This window comes from Pecten maximus, chromosome 17 (assembly GCF_902652985.1).
Source record: "Pecten maximus chromosome 17, xPecMax1.1, whole genome shotgun sequence".
NCBI classification, from domain to species: domain Eukaryota; kingdom Metazoa; phylum Mollusca; class Bivalvia; order Pectinida; family Pectinidae; genus Pecten; species Pecten maximus.
Window position 1 is genome coordinate 18089286 of NC_047031.1, and position 22248 is coordinate 18111533.

At 35.2% G+C, this 22248-nt stretch overlaps 1 protein-coding gene across 1 annotated transcript in view; it reads left to right on the forward strand.

Moving 5' to 3' along the window:
• The first annotated feature begins 2195 nt into the window (after positions 1 to 2195).
• LOC117315410 overlaps positions 2196 to 22248 on the forward strand; it is a 32308-nt gene continuing 12255 nt past the window's right edge. The window contains exons 1-6 of the mRNA XM_033869592.1: positions 2196 to 2621; positions 12314 to 12348; positions 14013 to 14058; positions 15026 to 15124; positions 15544 to 15728; positions 21584 to 21709. Of these exons, the coding sequence (XP_033725483.1) occupies positions 2519 to 2621; positions 12314 to 12348; positions 14013 to 14058; positions 15026 to 15124; positions 15544 to 15728; positions 21584 to 21709 (594 nt within the window). The 5' untranslated portion in view covers positions 2196 to 2518. The remainder of the gene's footprint in view (positions 2622 to 12313; positions 12349 to 14012; positions 14059 to 15025; positions 15125 to 15543; positions 15729 to 21583; positions 21710 to 22248) is intronic.

The window sequence follows — 22248 nt, forward strand, 5'->3', positions numbered from 1 at the left end:
CACTCCTCCAGAATGGATAGAGACATCACTTCAATAAATGCAACGGCGAGTGCAATAAAAATGCACTATTAGAATTCTGAGCCAAGTGACATTGAAGACAGCCATCATCTTAAAATTACATCGCTTCGTCTCCAGAACTTATTGTTGTGATGAGACAGGACGATTTATTATGAAACAGTTATCTACAAATTGTCATAACTCAAACTTTGACATGTGCAAAAAAAATGATGGCCGTCATCTTGAAAATATTGTTTTCACTACATTTTCTAAACAGCAGGTTGTATAAAGATAGTGCTTTCAATAGTGAGTTTATGTAATCTCCAGATTGTAATTTCTGACATTTAGAAATGTATTTAGAAAATACTTTGAAAAGCATTCTCGGTACTGCTAAAACTGCTTAAAATAGTACAATGACCATGACCTTGACCAAAAACCCCTGAACCTCAAACTTGATCTGTGGCTACCCATATTGAAACTACATTCCAATTGCGACCAACATACCTTGAAGAACGGCTTAGAAAAGTGAGTAGACGGACGAACGGACGGACGGACGGACGGACAAACAGACGGGAAGGAAACATGACGCCCTTATGGTTTCCCATGAAAGGGACTAATTACCATCTTGAAAACCGAGTGTTACATACAATACATGAATAAATATCCTTCTATAAGAAGGTATTTACTTACCTTATTCATTTGATACGCCGTTTCAAACGAGTAGGTCATGAGTTTCAGAGGAATTTTCTTTGCTTGTTTAAAATTACTTGTAGTGTAACAAAATTGATAACTTCATAAGAAGAGGTAAAAGCTGTGTCACATTCCTAAATATTAATCTTCCACTCTAGAACTGGTTTGCTCGTCGATAAATTTGGTGCCAATTTCAATTTAATTTTGACATACAATTCGTAAACTTTTCAAAAATCAATTTCAACTGCAATTGATAAAATTCCACACTGAGGCATGCTATACTTTTACATCAATACAAATACGTTTAGGTACAGTATACCATTGTGCAATACAGTGGTGGGAATAAGAAATAAATTGATCTAGGGATTAATGAAATATCTGTACATAAGATTACAACGGACGGACGCACTTTGACGCTCGCATGCACAAAAACATACACAGACTATATACCCCCTTAACAAAGCGAGGATGAAATCAACAACGCAGAAACAGTTCTCAATTCCTCAGGTCTGGAACACTCATTTGTTGTCCCATCAGACAAGCAGTTGGATTCGACAAGCATAATGTTCCCCATTCTTGCACGGATTGACTTGTAGGTGTATGCGGGATTCGCGAAACATTAAAATGGAGAATTGGTTAATGTGTAGAATTAAATGTTCTGTCAGCTTAAGACAGGGATTTCCTTTATATCTACTTTTATCAAAACAATTACTATCAAATTTTAAAAATGATTCAACATTAAAAATATTTGAAATCAATACTCATATAAAGGAACTGTGTTTGGTAGTGCTATTACGTACATGTCCAGTTTAATTATTTGAGCTAATTAACCTTTTGGACAAATTGACTAATGACGTTGTACTTGGTATTGATATCGTGGTGACGTCAATTGTTAATTAATCATTCATCAACCGGAAATGTAACCTACAAACCGGTCATCTTTCTAACATGCGTCCAGCTTTAAGGATTTTTTTTTTGTATAATGTGACCAGGTCCAATAATGTTCCCAGATCTCATACAAAGTAAAGATTGCTGAATACAGAGCCTGTTGCTGAACTGACCGCTTGTTAATCCTCATCAATGTCAATATCTTTAGCCGGAAACGCTTCAACACGACACTTTCAAGAGATCGAGTAACCCTGATTCTGATAATGACCACTCAGAGCCTTAACGACAATCTGGCAGCAAAACAGTTCACGCCTCTCAAACAATACAAGCCACAATTATATGAGGTTATTGTTGTTAGGAGCCAGAACAATGTAAGATGACAACGACTTTATCACTCAGTCAAGTGTCAACAAATCAATATAAAATATCGGCACGTTGCTATGGTAACGCGATGCAAAATTAGCTCTGACGTCATAAGATATAAATGTGTGGGATAGGATGGTAACTTGCCCTACTGGCAGATCGCTGAGATAGCGAAGTTATACGGTATAGCCGGAGAATCGATTTTTTCTCCTTCCACTTCCCACGCAATTTGAAGCTGGCAAGCACGAGTTTAAGCTTCGCATCGGCAGAAACACTAAGCACTAGGAACAGAAAGGACGTGCTCGGCACTGGTCAGCTGGTCAAGAGAACTGCGAACAATTAACTGGACAACACAAAGGCTAGACCATACATATAGATAAAGCCGACACTCAAGAACAAGACAAAATTACTGACATTTCGGAACAATTGTTTATTTACATTTTAATAATTCACGCCACGCTAAAAATTAGCAAGATACAATACTTCAGCGCTTTAAAGTCACAGCTGTTGGCTCTTCAAGCATTTTGGTTTCGGTTGCTTGATTTCTTGACAGTTTTTCGAACAAGTTTGTGTTGAACACATGTACAGCATGTGTTACCATTCAGAGGTGGTGTGCACCGTATTGCTGATGTGTGTATTAGCAGCGATTGCGGGACCAATTAAATCGGTATCGTCGCCTAAAGGTAAGTAAACGATACAATTACTTGTCTTAGATTCTTGTTTATGTCTCTTTTTCGTTTTCTAAATATCCTAAATTTTCAGGATGTTAACCTTTCTGTCCCGTGTATGAAAGAACATCGTTAGAAGGCCGAAACAGGTGAATGATGATGAAGTTATATATTCATTATTCGCCATATATTTATCACTTAATTTATATTGAAAATTGCTTATATCTCCAGTATTTTACTGCAATGCTTTCAAAACCTTAACATATCGTAGAGATATTTCTACCATATGATGTTAATTTTTGTACCTAAAAGAATCAAATTTCATGTGCAGTCGGTAGTAGAAATTAGTATCATATTTGAAACATCCCTAGCGATGTGAAAGATACGACATCGATGCGTCCAAGATTGGTAAGACGTATTAACATATGTAACACGTATCCATCAACTTACAATATCTTACCTTATGACAACGGCAAATGTTTAGCTGATCTGAATGTTTTCAATTGGTTTAGATGTTGAATACCGAATTTTAAAAAAAAATGTCAAATTTAATATTGCTTTACACATTTTCGTTCTCCTAGCATATTTTTTTTACTGAATTTCCAATTGACCTTTTATTTTTTTGACATTGTGTGGTAACATGATACCCATATCAAATGTCATCTACACGGAATATCAGTTCTAGAAACATAAAGTATGAATTGGGAATGTTCAAACGAGATCAATTTTATTGATGAGGGTATATAGAACTGTCCCGACAACACTTATTGTCGTTGTTATGTTGTTTGCCAAATCAAAAACTCGAGAGATGAACATATTGTTTTCAATGAAAATTTCAAAAGGCTATTTTCGCAAGTCATCTTATTTGCATGTATTTTAATTATATATATAACGAATATGCCGTAAAAATACCTTCAATATTATTTGCCAATCACAGAGCCTTCTTACGATAGTTTCTGTTAGTTGTCAATGTAAAGAATACTACGGATGCTATGTTAAATACGGCGAAAGTTTTATTTAGACTGTCATGTCAGCAAAAAGTATAAAATAATGTGCGAAAAAAAAATCCGAACATTTTCATAAATAATCGTTCATTCACAATTCTTTATAAGAAATATTTATATGAAAACTTTATATTTTAAAACTAATCACCTAAAACTTGAATGATAACGAAAACTCAAAAACCTGTTCAGGTTTACTTGCTTGAGGAGCTTGAATACATCTTAATGTCGCACATAGGATATTGTAATCAACGTTATATATTTGACAACATACTGAATAGTTGATCATATTCGCGGAGTTATATTTCGCGATATTCACGGTCATTAAATAAAGCGCGAAAATAAATACCTATAGTGAATGTTTATATATGCACTCAAATACATCTATATAGAAGTGGTTACTGCGGGTTACAAGGCTTGGTAGTGCGAAGTTTAATATACATGATTTAGTTCTGCCATGGGCAACCGCGAAATGTGAGACCGTGAAACAAAACAACTATGCAGTAACAAATACGAATCTCCAAGAACTCTTCAGTAATCCTTGATGTATTCCACTGCATGGAAGTCGTAAAAGGCGACTTAAAGGGATGGACCTTGGGGAATCTTTTAAGCGTTGATGGGCCTGACTTCTTTTAAGGAAATTTAGGGTAACTCATTGTTATATTTTGCTGGTGTTCCCTCCACATCCGTCCTCATATGACATAGGCTGTTGTTGTCCTCTCCCAACCAATCCGCATAGATGACTTGGCTGTTTGTGTCCCCTCTACCCCCGACATTATATGACTTGGCTGTTTGTGTTCCCTCCACTCCCGACTTTATATGACTTGGCTGTTTGTGTTCCCTCCACTCCCGACATTATATGACTTGGCTGTTTGTGTTCCCTCCACTCCCGACATCATATGACTTGGCTGTTTGTGTTCCCTCCACTCCCGACATTATATGACTTGGCTGTTTGTGTCCCCTCCACTCCCGACATCATATGACTTGGCTGTTTGTGTCCCCTCCACTCCCGACATCATATGACATTGGCTGTTTGTGTCCCCTCCACTCCCGACATTATATGACTTGGCTGTTTGTGTCCCCTCCACTCCCGACATTATATGACTTGGCTGTTTGTGTCCCCTCCACTCCCGACATTATATGACTTGGCTGTTTGTGTCCCCTCCACTCCCGACATTATATGACTTGGCTGTGTGTGTCCCCTCCACTCCCGACATCATATGACTTGGCTGTTTGTGTCCACTCCACTCCCGACATCATATGACTTGGCTGTGTGTGTCCCCTCTACATCCGACCTTATATGACCGTTGAAAAGACATGAAACTCCTAAAAGTATAACAAAAACGCAAACGAACAGCAGGCTAAAAGATAAAATGAATAAAATTCATTGAACGTTCCTTGATATTGTTTGTTTTCATTTTACATAACAAGATGTGCTATAAACAAATGTATTCGCTCTTCACAGATCATGGGTTTGTTTTTAGCACATAGCGGGATACTTTTAAATAACAAATGATATTCATTTAACCTGATAAATATTTACTCGAGCTAAATTACCACAAAGTTGTTTTGATCAAAGAAAGAATATGAAGATGTCAAACGTTACTGAAGGTTTTGTAACTAAGGATACGGCGACAGATGGCAAACTGTTTAGTATGACGAACAATTGCTTGTAAGCTGAATAATATTTTTCAAATTTCCCCGCATGTTTCGCGAAAGGATCCCCGAACGCATCCCAAAGCCCGAAGTCCGCCTCACAGGAGCGAATCCTCAATTGAAAACTAGGGGACAGACCCGAAAGGTTTACTCACAGGGGCGATCCCTCAATAAATGGCCAACCGCGAGTCAGTTTAAAGAAACACATTATGACGAAGATACTTGTTTATAAATAAGTGAGTCCCGGAGATATTTTTGTAGACATGCAAATTATGAAATGAGGTATTGGAATGTTGTCAAATACTGTAAAGGTACTTAATTTGGCCTACCTAAATTTAGCCCATGGCCGAGTTTCAAAAAAAAGATTAGTGGAATGAATAATAAGTGCATTTTCATACAAGCAATCCTAATCAAAGAAAACAATTAACAAAAACTGTAATTAATGCAACCATTATTAAAGGAATTTTACCCAGCGCCTGAATCAAGAAAAAAAAGGTTATCGATAAATTGAACATTTGTATAACTTTATCAAAATCTACAAAATTATATCGGAATGATGTCTTCAACATTCCTGTAAATATTTTTTTCATATAAATCATGTAAATATATTTACGTTTAAATCAAGCGTTGTGCTGGGATCTCAGTTTTCTTACAGTCAAAAATCTATATCAGTCATCTATTATTTATAGATATCTATTAAATCCATAAGTTAAATGATTTCTGGCGATGCAAGCAAGACGCCGCCCCAGCCCATTTGTTGCCGACAAAGGCGTGGGATAAGAATATCGAATTTGAAGAGAATTACTCCATTCTTTTATAACGTCTCCCACGCGCCAACTGTTTCAATTACTGGATTCGACTAGTCCGCAGAAAATGGTTACGTCACCGTCTGGGCTGCTTTCTCGGAAATTATGGGATGTCTGAGACGAAGTGCTTCCCTGTAATTGAGTATAAATGTCGCTGTTTTGTATGAATGGATGAAGCGCTATTTTCTTATCAAGTGTATTTTGGAGCAGTTTGGGAAATCACAGAGTAATAGTAAAAACTATTTGGCTACTTTATTTTTGGAAATATATTAATGACAATGCATTCAATCAGTATGAAGGTAACGATGAGGAAATTATAAACGAATTAGATTAATTATCTAATTACGTTGGATTAGATATGAAATAATTTTATAAATGGACTAGGACTTGTTTGTTTGTTTGTTTTTGTTTTTTGTTTTTTTTGTTTTTGTTTTGTTTGTTTTGTTTGTTTGTTTGTTTGTTTAGGCAACTGCAACAACTTAGGTGACAGATCTAGTGCCATCCTGTAATCCGTGAATTTACATAGTAAACAAAAATGCGACACAATAGGGAAGAAAGGGGATATAACAAATATGAAAACGAGCGTTTGGGGAAAAACTGGTGTAGAAATGCGTTATAAACAGGCATTTATTGTTGTTTTGATTATCAGAAATCCTTATTGATGTATCTATTTACATGAAAAACTTGTTTATGTAGGGGACATGCTACAGGAAGCATCGCCACTTCAGGTATCTATAGGGACAGATCCGCAATATCGAATCTCGATTTCTGTTCCACTGATCAAATGCCCGATCATCTTCAGGTCAATTAAGTTGAAACGTATTGATCTGTGTTTTCTTATGATCAATACTTCTTTCTTACAAAATGATGAATATGGTAAGGTAAAACCATTATTGAAATATAATATTTAATTAGTCGCTAACGATTTCATAACATTTGAAGAAACAATTTAATGTTGCAGTTTTGAATTAAGAGCTCTGTATGCTGACAGTTTCCTGTTTTCATTGCGGTTGTATTATCTTTGAAGATGAAAGGTTTGATTATCTGTATGTCAGTACTTGCGTCCCCTTAATAACAATCGATATAACAGGATTAATAGTTGCTTACATGGAAATAAATCTCCATGCATGCTGATTCTTCCCTCCTTATTGTCTGATTGATATTGATTATCTTACCTGTAGATAAGTCTCAATTTATGTCCAATTCGATACACGTAGAAAACCGGTTCTCCGCAAATGTCAATTCTGACACAGGCAGGTGAGTGACTATTGGTATTAGTTACACTTCATCCTACCGGGGGGGGGGGGGGGGGGGGGGGGGGGGGGGGGGCGTTTATTGTGTGCAAGCCAAGAAATGTAAGGTTCTCAAAAAGCAAATCAAGTAATTTTTAAGGGTATTCCCCACGAATACTTGTGATCGGGTATATACCAAATAACGTCAAATTGACTGTGAAATACTAGTTCCTTATTCGGCTAAAAATCAATAAAATCGTCGTTTTTATTCGTTTTCGGGGTGTCCGATGGAAGGATATATGGCTACTTGCCCGCTATTTCGAGTCCTTGCCAGGGTGATGTGTTCTTCAACAATATGCTTTACTCCGTTGTACTCAAGTTGACTAGGCAGTGACGGGAATGTCGTGTACAAACTATTAGCGCCGAAAATGTGGTTCCGGCTGTTTTCTCCCCAGAGAGTTGAATAAGATATTGGCTGGTACCTAAATGCGAAATAATAAAGGGAAATTACTTGTGAAGCGCTTTCAATCGACTATGTTGCCATAGTATAGCGGTATATGAAAATTAATTTTTGATAATAATGTGCCCTCATTCTCTACATTTCCAAGAAGCACTGACGTGATGATAAGACATCAAATATATTCATTCATATTCAAATGCCTTTTTATTGACGAAAGGAAAAAGGCTTGGCATCGTTTCTTGCCAAAAGGGATAGAAATAGATTAATCTTAAAACAGACAATCCGTATTTCATATTCAATATTGATGTCCATTTTGGCTTTACGAGACAAGGGCAGACGGGTGCTAGACAGCTCAGCTATTGTTTTTTATGTTGTCGTTTTCATTGGCGAGGGAGTTAATGGATAATTTGGTTTGTCGCGTTTAACTTTATACTCTTACAACAAAAAGAAATTTACGTCAGATACTGCCTTACTTTTTACCGATATGTAATGGAAACATTCTACTTTTATTTCAATTTTTAATGTAAGAACGTCAATTCTCCACCGGCAATCTGTGTTTTAGCACAACGCTTGGCCGCTGGGTGCGGGGATGTCTGGACTTAGTTGACAAAAGCTTTGTTAGGTTCAAAATATTTCATTATACATCTGTATGAAGGGGAAAATTATATATGAAAATCTGGAGTTACAACTCTGCTTGCTTCACTGAATAAAGTGTTTGAAGAGACGATTGGTTGTTATCATTGTATGTTTATAATGATTTTGTACAATGTCTGAGACAAAAGAAAACTATACACTTTATATACAGGCTACATCCTCAGAGGTTTCTATGTGTACATTATGTGCCTTCATTTAAATTATTACACAGTAATCAGCCCTTTCTTTTCAGTGTTATTAAATAAATTTTTTTTTTCATGATTTTTACAGGAAGTGGGTCTACCACATATGTACTTATTTGGGCAAAATTGATCTATAATCTTTATTGGAAGTTAATCAATCACAGTTTCCCCGGAGGCATTGTATGAAGAATTTAATTAACTATTAGATGTTTCTTGTTTCCCTAAAAAATATTCCCGGGCTGCATTATGAAGAAATTAGTAAACAAATATATGTAAATATATTGCAATGATTTTGTTTCCCATTGAGGAATAAATCATATTGATGAGTCATATTTGTATTGATAACATTTAAAAAGGCAAGCATTTGTCTTGAAAATGACAAGTTTTATGAGCAGTATTGATATAGTGCTATAACGGCAATGAGTGCTGGGTTTGTTACCGTTCCGCGACACCAGGATGACAATCCAATCTCTAGCATTGATTTTCTTATCCTGTAATTTACCTGAGGCGGTGAAGAGGAGGATTAACTTCTTTGTATATGTATACGATCCACCGGTTTCTGTCATGTATCTCTATCGAATGGAAATAGGACACACACGTAAACAAGATTCAATTATCAATTGGCAATAACGCGGGAGACGTCATTCATTCTTGTCGCTTATGTAGTTGGAAATTACCCTTTCCAGTGAGGTCGCTTAGACAAATAAAGCCAAACTTCATGTATCCTGCCAGCCTCTTGGTAATTGGTTTCTAAATAAGGTATCTTCGTTAAGAACAGCTTGAGTTAATTGAAATGGTTTCACGTAAACACTTGGTTATCCATCAGATTGAAGAGCCACACTGGTCACGTGATGTTATTACAACGGTCACCGCATTAGCTTGTAGTCATTGTCAAGAATTTCCTAACGGTCCACTTAAATAATATGGGGACATTTTTAAAGAGACCACTTCAACAACGCTACTAAAAGCTTATATAATGACTCCTGGGTAGTTAGTGTTTTTAAACGCATATGATCTGTGATATTTCAGCATGAGTTTTTTCTAACCTCGAATATTATACTCGATATGTGATTTTCGTGTGTTGATAATAGGTAGGTAACACGAGCAATATTAAGATACTTGAAAACATCAGTCAATATATCCTTAATTTTAGTTATGACAGTGAGAGCAATGTTTTGTGTTAAATTTATGCATTTGCTTTGAATGTCGTTTTCCCTGAATACTGGACATATATTCTCTTTCTTCTTCAAATTAAAAATCAGAGGAATAAAGCGGTATGTTTTTGCAACTCATGTCTGTCTCGGCTTGATAACTTTTCGAGTGTTGTCGCAGTTGATTAGATATTCAAGCACTTGTTCTCATTATCATGATTTCCGTGAAAGATACTGAGTACTACCGAAAACAAAAACAACAAAGGGTCTTGAAAAATGCAGTTGGAGTAAGTCCACGAGAGAGTGCACTCCTATGAATATAATCTATTTCCTTGTTCGATATCACGCCAGACATGTTCGTAACCTACTGAAATGCCTGGTGGTTTCGTTGTCACCATAGTAGTTCCCGTTTCGAGAATATGCCTTTACCCGGATATCATGGCGGATGTCAACGACGAAACAGAGGACGCTTAGTCTTCAGGAACAAAAGTTCCGACCTATCACAAGGAGACATAACACGAACATACCGCAGCCTCCCAAAACACACATACGCACTCACCACACGCATGCATGTCGCACGCACGGGAGGCCGTCCTTAAATGACCTTAGCTGTTAATAGGACGTTAAACAAAATAAACCAAACCAAACCAAACTTCAGGAACATTCTATGTTCACCATGCGAATCCAGGCCTTTTGTTTATAATTCGACCTCATTTTACCTTTTTTGTGACGGCATTAATTGTGATAATCAGGTATACATAATTTCCCCGCATAAGTCTTGCGGCGTTATGAAGCCTCAATGTCGTCCGTGACTGAGAGAGTCTCTCTAATCTTGAGAGACTCTTAATTATATGCTTCCATGGTAACGGAGACATCCTCGGGCAGCCAATTCCTTATCTTTATATCAATGGACATCAATGCCCTTTATTACTTACGCTGTTAGTGGGATTAAATGTTTATGCTGGACAAGTACAAATGGAAATGTGTAGGCATATCAAAGGAACGGCTTATCAGCCAGATCGATAACACAGATTCGATTAAACATCAAAAGAAAATTATTAAACCTGTTGCAAAAAAAGCAAAATTCTGTAAATAAGAATCATCGAAAAATCTAAACAGACAGACAGACGGATAGGCAAAGTGTGAGAATGTCCTCCAAATACGTTCCAATCATCTATCTATCGGATTTTTTATATAAAAAATTAGGTTATTCAGGTTTGTTTTATTTTGAAACATTCATGATGCTGTTTCATTTTTAATTATTGTACATCCACGTTAAAGACGAAATTAAACTTCAAGTGATGCACTAGATTCGGCTGGTTTAAATGAAAATTGAATAACAGATGAAGTTGAAAGAACCCGAAAACAAAGTAGAAGAAAAACACGAACATCAGCCTTTGCGTTTATCGTACTTCTTCGTGACCGGAATTTCTCGGTTTTCGATTAGTTCGCTTCTTTGACCGGTAATTGTAAATTTAGATTCATATGGTGATCGATTTCCTATCAGTATACAACTGGGGAGTCACAAAACACAAGGTTTACAAAGTTAGACCGAGAAACACACCGCAAGGGAGTTCCAACGTTCAAAGGCATACAAAGTGGAAAATCGCTCAAATATACCCATGAGTATACCGTACTGGAAGTAACCGTTAATCTGGTCAGTGGCGAATGACTATTGGCTCTCTGGGACGAAACCGAGATATTTTTTTTTGTACGAAAAAACGGCATGAAATGAGGTTCTATAAATGGAAAACAATATGTGCTAATTATATAACATTTATATATTGGAGACACATAGGAGGCCTGTACATTCTAATTATTTTCCATCAAATTCTTTTTTTGTGTCTCCCTGGTGGTACAATAAGCGTTTAATCATTTAATACTTACACAGGAACTAGGAACTTCTGTTTTGATATAAAACATAAATATGAGACAAAACGTTTTTTTTTTATCATTTACTTATTTAAAAGAACACGGATGCCTTATCATTTTAACATATTGTAAACGCCATTTTTAATTGTATCTGATTCTATAATAGACATATAAACATATATCGCACAAAAAGGGTAGCTCTATTTCAACTCTGTGCAATTTTCCAGAAACATTTAACAATTGAATTTAAACACTGATTCCTGATATATCAGCAGCGAAATGACCAGAACTTGCGCTCAATTTACCATATTTTTGGATAAACCATTCTAGCCTGATGAGTACTGTGAACGGAGTACAGTATTCCATGTATAACGCTTACACACATCAGCATTAACACTTCACACGTTTTTATTCTTTATTCCAAAGATCAATAGTGATGACATATGACGTTATCAGGACATACATTCATGATAAAATGAAACCATTAGTACCAGGTTTTGAATATTGTTTGTTTTATACAAGTATGATGACAATTTCTTTGTTGATTTTTTCCTTTTTGTGTTGTATAATCTAAGCTGTTAAATAAATATCCTGATTATTGAAGAACAAAATAATAAATATCTTGAGTATTGGTGAATTAGTTGAACACATTTGATATGTTTATTCATTTTATGTTTTTTTAATATTTTACAGAAGACAAGAAATCGTCGGAAGCGCCAGCAGCACGGGTACGTATCTCCGAGACCTGTATCTAGTTCTAGGTCTAATTACAATATTATATCACGTCATATATCACGCGTGAATTGGATTGGATGATCTTGGCTTAGTACTGATGATTTTTTTTTTTTTTTGTATTTATATATATAATGATCATGGCAATTTAGTCAGTAATGTTCTATATATGCTCTTTAGTTTCAAGCCTGCACACAAAATCAATGACTTCCATACATCTCTTTCCTTGTCGTAAAAATAACCTAAAATCTATTGATAAGAGATTCGCTAAAATATTATATCGTGTGGTGTCCTTTGATGATTGTTAGATGCAATACATTTGCTACTCGAATTCAGAAATTATAATCGTTGAAACTAAATGTATTTCTTGTCAGATATTGATGAAACATTGAAATTTGAAAGAATAATGTGTTTTAACACTTCTCTTAAAACTGTGTAAAGCTATGAAATTTGTTTCGAACGGTGGCACTTCGCGCTCTTGAACTACCTAGTGTTCCAATCGACCCGACTTCTTGGCAAGCCCATATGTTTAAAATTTAATATCTTTGCTATTGCTGGAACAGACAAGTGCTTTTTATGGTCATGAGGGTATTTTCCGAAAAGGTTAAAAAAAAATAACAAGTTTAACTGCATTTGCACAACCCACTAATGTGGGCTATCTGCGGAATCATGTTTTTTCCGTCTTCTTCAAATTCAAATTCACCCGTATAACTTTTGCGTGAAATTGCCTTATAATTTCTTGTGGCATTTTCAACTTATATTTTCCTTCATTTTGCTGGCTGGCGATTATTCATTTTTAATCATGATTCAACTTCTGGAAATTTCTACTAAATGTCATGCCGTGTTATATCATACAATATTTTGCTACGTTTCCATGTAACATAACTTAACAAGTTTGAGTATTTTAAGTTTTGATATATGATAATTCATTGCCGTATCATGTTGTTATTTCAGTATCTGTTTATCGCTTCTGGAGTAAAAGTCCTAAAGCACCTATTAGGTAACACAGGAAACACGTGTTAAACATTAATAACAGCTGTCAGTGCAACGTGATTTGACTTTATTATAAAATGACATGAAATATCATCTGGATTAATGTTTCTATATTTTATAAAACAGAGAATTCGGGTGTAAAATTGCGCCAAATTCGCAGTTCAAATTTGTGCCAAATTTTGCGGATAATAACGTAACAAATACTTTAACATTAATTTCATATTTCGTCATAATTCACTACAAGTTTTCATACAGATTCATTTCAGTTGTTAGTATGTTTAGAATGAAAAATAATTTGTAGTGTTGAAACCTCATGTAATATTTATTTGATATGGTAAATTGAAATGTTTTTCTGTGAATGATTCGTGTCAATTATTTAAAACGTTAATTAACTAGTGTGAAAGAATAATCATTATTAGATATGAGCCAAGCTTGATAATGATATATTCATCACTTTTGTTGGTTTGTTACACAAGTGAGAGAAAACATTGTAAACAATGTTATGTAGATAATTTATATAAGTTCAACTGTTTATTTTCCGGACGTCAAATCCCGGTTGTTTGTCAACAACAAAGTCGTTATCTACAGAGCCATTCGATCATCAAACTCGCGCGGCTTATTATCAAGTTATGTAATATTCAAACAACGACTGATTACTTGTTGACAGGTGAATGATCAAGAATTAGCCTTGGAAGAATTAGCACAACTCGCAGGTGGGTGATGATGTGTGTCATTATTTATCGCCTTTTTATAGTAACAGTCGTAATGGAATGACTGAGTTTATTAACAGATAATGGTGTCAATGTCACTCTATCGAGTCCATTAGCCTGATTCCTTTGTTGTGTCTTACGAATGGAGTATACCAGTAGGAATAACTTAGATGAAATGCTTCAAAAACTTTTAAGACTAATCTGCTTGAAATGCAGATATCTTATTTGTATCGTTTGCCGATAGTTTTATGTTATCGAATTATCATGTATTCTAATATTTAGTATTATATCTAACATTTCTTTCCTCATAGTTTCGATGCTACATTGTTTACGCTAATCAAACATTTTAGCTATATATTCTGGTACTATAACGTTTTTGTTGCCTACTCTTACCTGTTTGTCCGTCCGTCCGTCCGTCCGTAATAATACTGCTTGCCACTCTTTCTCCCTTCCTCTCCTACCCAACATTTTTGTCTCTCTGAATCTCTCTAGATTATTTCGTTGAAGGGCGGAAAGGCGTTTAGACGAAGCTAGTTGAACGTCTCGTAACAGGCAGTGCCTATTAAAATAATAAATTCAGAAATATATTCATAAGGGGCGGAGGCATAAACATAAATATCGTTGCACACTCATTTCTACTGAAATTATGAGCAATTTGATCGTAATGGGAATAACTTCGCATGAGAGAGATTCAATCGTATTTTTTTTTAAATCAAATATCTTTCTTAAAACGATCCTAGGCATATATTTCTAGCGATAACTGCCCATATCACATTGTCCTCACGTCTAGGTAATGAATTATACTTCATGTTTAAATAATGTTATACAATTATATATAATAACAAATCATTTATGGAATGAAATTTCTATTGTGTGTGGAAATAAAGATGAATGCTTCGATAGCGTTAGAACTGCAAGTCAATATTCGTCTTCCCTTTGAATAAATATATCATCTATTCTTACATTTCAGCAAAGAGCCATAAAAATGTCGCAGTCCAGAAAGATAAAACATACCACTATACAAATGTTAACGGCAAAGTAAATACAGATTCTACTGCAGAGGAAAAAAGTAAGTCTGTGTAATGGTGAGGAACAAAACTAATCTTCATCGGAAAAACATTACAATATGGACATATCCTATCACAGTTCATAAGTGATGATTTTGCTTCTAATATGTCAGAAAAATCAAGTATCAAAAGGCGAATTAGGATGTTTCAAATTAGTGATTAATTAGTTCGTTTAGTTCATTAAGTCGTGTACCTACATCTAACATAATGTCTTTGGGTTGTACTTGCTTCTTTTTCATAATAAACACATACATATGTGACGTGGAACTTTATAGATCACAATGGTAAATTTCGAATATTAATGAATAATGGTAATAGTGGGATTAAGCCTGGTACTGGTTCGTCTACTCAATTCCATATTACTAAATATGAAATATATGATATAAATTATCTTATTTACACTCTTATTGTTTTCGTTTAGTTTTAGATCCCGTAAAACAGGAATTGGTTTTAGATTTAAAACAAACCACAAAAAGTGATGACACGGAAGGTGGTCCACATAAAGTAACAGTCGACAAGATAGACATGCCAGCAGCAGGATTACACAAAAGCATAGTTTCCAATGGAGACGACACAGAAATCAATGACGTCACAGACGATAGCGAGGTAGGTATTACTTTATTTGATAATGATATTCGTTGACAAAGCTCGCAGGCAATATCCATTGCTGTGAGATACAGTGCAATGTATATTGTGTTTGTATATGTTTTATAAGTTTGTAAAATATCTTAAACAAAGAGGTCATGATAGCCCAGTTTTTAAGAACGCCTGTCACGTTCATCTAGGTGAAGATCTGAAGTGCGTCGTTCGATTCTCCCTAACTGTGTCGGTATACGTTTCTCGGAAAGTCGAGAAACCGGCCGGTATGTGCTGTTGTGGTTGTGTCCTTGTGCAAGACACTTTACCTAATTGCTCCAGGTAGCATGCGACAGGCCTCCCGTATGTTGTTCAGTGAGGTAGTCATCAACGGATAAATGGCGACCCCACCTAACAATGACACTGGCTGTTCACGAGCCGATAAACAAAACAAACAAACAATAATTATAATCAAATACCAATACTCAAACATGAGCAATACTATAGATAAAGAATGTATATAATAATAATTACAACATGTACCTCAAGTAAGTAAACGAATACAAAATGAGGATTTGGGTGGTCATTTTGAAAATTCATTAAACCAGTCACTAATCGGTGAAAGATTTAAAGTTTTCGCGATTATAGAAAAATGCATATCAATAATAAATTGCAAAAAATATATTAGATAATTATTAAAGTACATTTTATATAATTTTCAATTAATTGAATGGTATTGGTCAATCATTTTCCATGACTCTTCAGATGTTTTATCAAGTTAAATCTGCCGTATTTATTAGGATATGCATCCCCCTCTAGTTCGTTATGGTAATAAACGAAGCTTGTACATTGTATAGAACATTGAAACACACTGGATAAGGGCAGTGCAATGATTAAATAACTTTATTGGATTAATCGCGAATCCCATATGCATTGTTTCATATATGATTGGCAAAATAAAATTCCTCAGCAGATCTAATATAAATGTTATCAAATTAGAGTCCGTGTTGAGTGAGTGGGAGATTTCATACACACATTTGCGTGTGAAAGCTATATACATTCATGAATCTTCGAGGAGATTCCTTGTCAATCAGTTAATTTTGCACACACAGCATTGCCTCCCCCTCACTATCTCTCTTTACTGTCTCCTCTTTGAACACGGCTCTGTCTCACGAGACACGCTTTTCATCAATTTACCATTCATGCGAAAATAAACGGCTAGCTCTATGAGCGTTCTAATCACCCACTTGACGCCTACGCGCAAAGAAAAGAATCCGAGTAAAAAGTGTCAAATAATCGATAATCTGCGACTGGGCTTACATAAAGCTGTTTGTGCCTTACTGTGCTTGATAGATTTGCGATAAGATTATACATGTTAATTGCCATAATAACACAACAGATTCACGCGTTTACTGTCGTCACGAGGCTGTTTAATTGCCTAGAGGCAAGAGAATCTACATAACGAAATAACACAAACTCGAAATAGCTTAATGGTAACGGTAATGGGTCTTGTATTCGGACGCCTGGTGGGTGATTACATAGGCTTCTGAACTACTAATCATACAATTATATCATTCAAAGAGACAAACAATCCTTAGGCCTCCCTTTGTAGATTGATATCCGTTATACCTTGTATGTAATATCAAATCATATCATATGCCAATAGGTATATATTACAGTGATATTGCATATAGCAATTGTGTTTAAAATGAAAACTTAACTTTACCTTTAAATGGAATTTGAGCTTTACCTTTAAATCAACAATCAGCTTTACCTTTAAGTTATAATCAGCTTTATTTCAAAATGGAAATTTAGCTTTACCTCAAAATGGAAAATAAGCTTTACCTTTGAATGGTAATTAGCTTTACCTTTACATGATAATTAGCCTTACCATTAACTGATAACTAGATTCACCTTTAGATATCAGATTTACCTTTAAATGGAAATTAAGCTTAACAAAGTTCTCTTTTTGAGACTTGACTCAACTCTTATTTGACCTAGGTTGGTATAACGGGTGCTGACGATAAAGTGGAAGACGCTTACCCTTCCAGACCACGTGGTCTTATTCTGTTGGTACTTTTTCATGGGTATTTTGGCCTTTTATTGATTTTGGGTGATCATCATGGTTTCGACATGATGGCGGTATTCACTATAGCTTCTGTTATCCTATTGTCTAAGCAGCCCTATTATGCTCTAGGAACAGAGGTATACAATAGTCACCATTCATGTATGTGAAACTTCACCATATACGGTGTCCTTCAAAGACTCGTAAGTGTTATAAACAGTTACCAGAGCATCACAAATGGTATAAAACAAAAAATGACTTTAGAAATAAGTTGGCAAAAATGACTGTTGAAATAAGCTGGGGGGGGATGTTGAAATAAGGTGAAAAATACCTCCATGGCATAATGTTAATTCAGTACGCCTATGACATAATTATGGTAAATTTTCAACGTTCACGACGTCATCCTAACGCCACGTTATTCTTTAATAGTTTATCTCAGTCAGATCCTTCAAGTCTTGATGTAAAAATTCTAGTACTTCTGCAACATATTTGAAACAATTCCTGGGTCCTATTGCTCATTGATTATCTAATGCTTGTTTGTTTGTTTGTCTGTTTGTTTGCTGGGTTTATCGCCCTGTGAACAGATAGGGTCATCTTGAGACTGATAGCATTGTAACAGTTGATGACTTTCTCACTGAACAACACACTGGCGCATCGCATGCTATCCCGAGCAATATGGGTAAAATGTTTTGTTCAGGGACACAACCACAGCAGCACAGACCTGGTCGTTATTTAGCTTACCGAGAAACACAAACCTCGAACCATGCACCTCGGATCTTCATGTGAGGTTACGCGTACGTGGCCGGCGCTCTAATCGTCTGAGCTATCTCGGTTCCCATGGTACCTTTATACCAATCATGGTATCTTCAAAAGATTTATCCGCAAAGGAATTCACATTAGTTTACACATTCATTTCATTGTTCATTTATGTTTTAACCTTAAATTAGAAATAAGCGAGATAATTGAAACACAAAAAGTACTAAATAGAGTTTCCTGTCATAACAGGTTCGCTGGCGTTTAAATACACATACAACTTAAATTGAATATATTGGTCCAATAATACACACAATGAACGCGGCTGAGATAATACATCTGATTATGGTTAGGTCGTGTTGGCGTTGATGACCATCTATCACGTATACAGGCCGTAACAGCCGCTAATATCGATCAAAGTGTTAACTAGTGGGATAGGAAATGTACTATTGAACGACGATGCATATTTTAGCCATTTTCCGTTATAGAAATGTTCTATTCAATGACGCATGGAAACTATGCGCGTGGGTGAAACGACAATAGCGCCTCTAACGGACTAAAATAACACGAGCGAGCCCTGTAATATCATGAATTGAATGGAATATAATTTTATTGTTTAAAACTGTACATATGTAAGTTTTAGCAACCTTTTTGTTCTGAAAAATAATACCGGTCATTTCGTATGATATGTTTCAAGCATTCGAAATGCCCCGGCGTGGTTAAGTTAAGTCCAATTGTTGTTTAAATAGCCACAGCGATATCAGAAAATGAAATACCGAAAGAAATTGCCTTGCGTGCCATAATGATAAAAAGGAGGACTTTCATGTCGTAAAATATAACATAGCGATTCATCTAATGTGTAGAGATCTACATCGGAAACATATTTTTGGTACATTATCAAGTCGTGACAAAATGGCGGCCCAATCAAAATATTTAGCTTGATGTTTTCAGGGGGAAAAGCCAGGCTAATATAGCAATACAAGTAAAACGAAATATTGATTTGCATTATGAATAGAGATTATTTCTTAGTATGCACTGTTCTATAAACAATTGCATTCCAACAATTTGAATTAATGGCATGCTAAAATAAATCTACTAAAATTCGGTCAGTGCGGAAATTATTCTATTCTGGAGAGGTCTTAAATGCATTTGTCTAAATTAACTTGTTCAATTTTTGTCAGACAACAGCAAATATTTATTTCTAATCTGCCTTGCTTATTTCTTAAAATATCTCAATATTCCGTGACAACGACAACTGCTTCAAAAACCCAATTAACGATAAAAAGCCAAAAGGAATATTTCAGCAATATATTTTCCTAAAATGGCTCACTTGATGACGTCACAAGCGCGCGCTTCCTCCCACATGGGATTATTCGACGCCCGTGTCGATCACAAGCAGCCAAAATCGATATGATCAAACCATATTCTCCATCAAAGAGTACTCTGTACTCTTTCTTCATTGCAATATTTGCATAAATCACCTATTGGTCAAGCGTTGGTAATCTAATATAGGACTACGGTCACGAACGTGTTTTCCGGAGGGAGTTCTAAAATCTGTTTTCTATCTTTTGTGAGTTGCGTTTCCTAGACATGCAACTAACTCATATACTGTAACACACGACTCATAAATTGCTCTGGGGACAAGGCCGGAAACTAAATATCGGTTCTGATTGAAGAAGTTGATTTCTTGTTGTTTTCATCTATATTTATTCGTACTGGAGTTCTTTGCAGGCAGAAAAAATCCTGTGTTGTATCATCTTTTCTAAAAAAAAATAACATTAATAATTTTATTACGTTCATTGAAAAAAAAATCTTACGGTTGTGATGATGTAAAATATCGGAAAGTGGTTTTAACAGATTAATAATTGCAAGAGTCGTTTAAGCCCTTAACGGTGATTGAAATCGAAATTATCGGCAAAACAATATTTAAGAAATTAATTTTGAGTAACACTTGCCCTGTCTTAACACGATGGGATAAAAGATAAAACAAAACTGTTCTAATGCTTTTCTTGAATTGCAAACGCATGTATCTACTATAACAAACAAAATAAAACCCTATTTGAAAAGCATGTCATGTTATTTACATTTTTATGGTACAAATATTTTATTCTCCCATGTTGAAAACATATAAAGGTGTAGCAATAATTGCATATAATCATCTTTGATTGATAGGAGTCGCTCGGGTTGTGGAGCCCTGGTTTCATTTCCCCAAAAAATAGTGTTTTCCTCGCGCAAGTGGATAGGTACCTACAGTTGTTTCATGAGTGAATAAAATCATTGAATACAAATGAATAATTGTGACAATACACCTGTTTTTATTCGTCCCTCAGGGACTCATTATAAATGCTAAAGACATCATACAACTGTTTCGTCCTTCTGGTATTCATCATAAATGCAAAAGACAAACGTGTTACAGTTTTAATTCATGAAAATCAAACTAAACCCACATATGTTAAAACATTTAACGCGGTTTTCGGCCTCATAACTGAAGAAATAAATTATACAAAGCTTGAGATTTTGTAACATATCACTTTCAGGAGACAAATCAATATATCCATCTGAACTTGATGTGAAGAAAAAATGTCGACAAAAAGCGAAACCTAAGTTACAACAATTACAATCCAGAATTGTTAAAGTGAGGGCAAAATATGAAAAATATAGATTGTGACTGAAAACCTTGGAAAGGTATAGTGGGAATAACAACGGGACATTACGTGGAATCAGAGGTCATTTTACTAAAAAAAAATTAAGTGTTCTCTTATTTTGCAAATTAACAAATAAAACGACATTGTGCATTGTCTCTGCTTGAACAGCTGTACATGTACGCCTACGAAGTTGTCTTTGAATGGAAAAGAAACTAATGTCTTCCGAAGACATAGATAACCTGCAAGCACAAACAATAATGTAGCAAGTTTTAGTAATTTTCTCGGTCCCCGAATTTCTCTCAGAACCGACCAAGTTATTATTCTATTTCTGCAAAACTCATCAAAAGCAGTCGATATCATAAAAATAAAAATACCTTCAAATTATCTAAGAACCAACCAAATTATCTTTTCTTCTATTTCAGCAATTATCGCCAGAAGCTAGTGATATCATCAATTTTACACCGGAGGCGGTTGCCGAATTTCTCTTGGAGACTGGAGAATTTGAAGAATTTGATCAAGCTTTAAAAGAACTAGAAAATTCCTCAGGGGTAAGTTGTAGTGTTAACTTATTAAGATATTTTTGCGTTTGGGTAAATTATACAGCTTAACATTTTTTTATGTATTGTTGGTGTTGGTATGTTTGTTGGTTTGTTTGTGTTTTTTTTTTTTGGTTTTTTTTTTTGTTTTTTGTTGATTTGGGTTTTTTCCTTGGATGTTTCATCGTTGAAAATTGAGGGTTTCTGTTAACTAACTTCTGCACTGCTATTTTACAATTCCATAGTCTTCATGATGCAGTCAACCTAATCCCTTTTCGCAAACCGCTCTTTTTAATATGAAATTGACATTGTACACAAGTAAAATCAAAATGTTGATTAAGGAAGGCCTTAAAGCGTCGAAGCATTTTATTTCTGTTCTTCACATATTATTCTATACATGCCTACCAGAAGGATGAGGTTGACAAATTCCTTATTATATAAAATGAATGTCTCTTTTTTGCTCCCCATAATATATATATACGATATAAGCAAGGACACAAATATATTTTCCTGTTTTTTTATATTCTTTGTGGTTTTATAGTTACATCTAG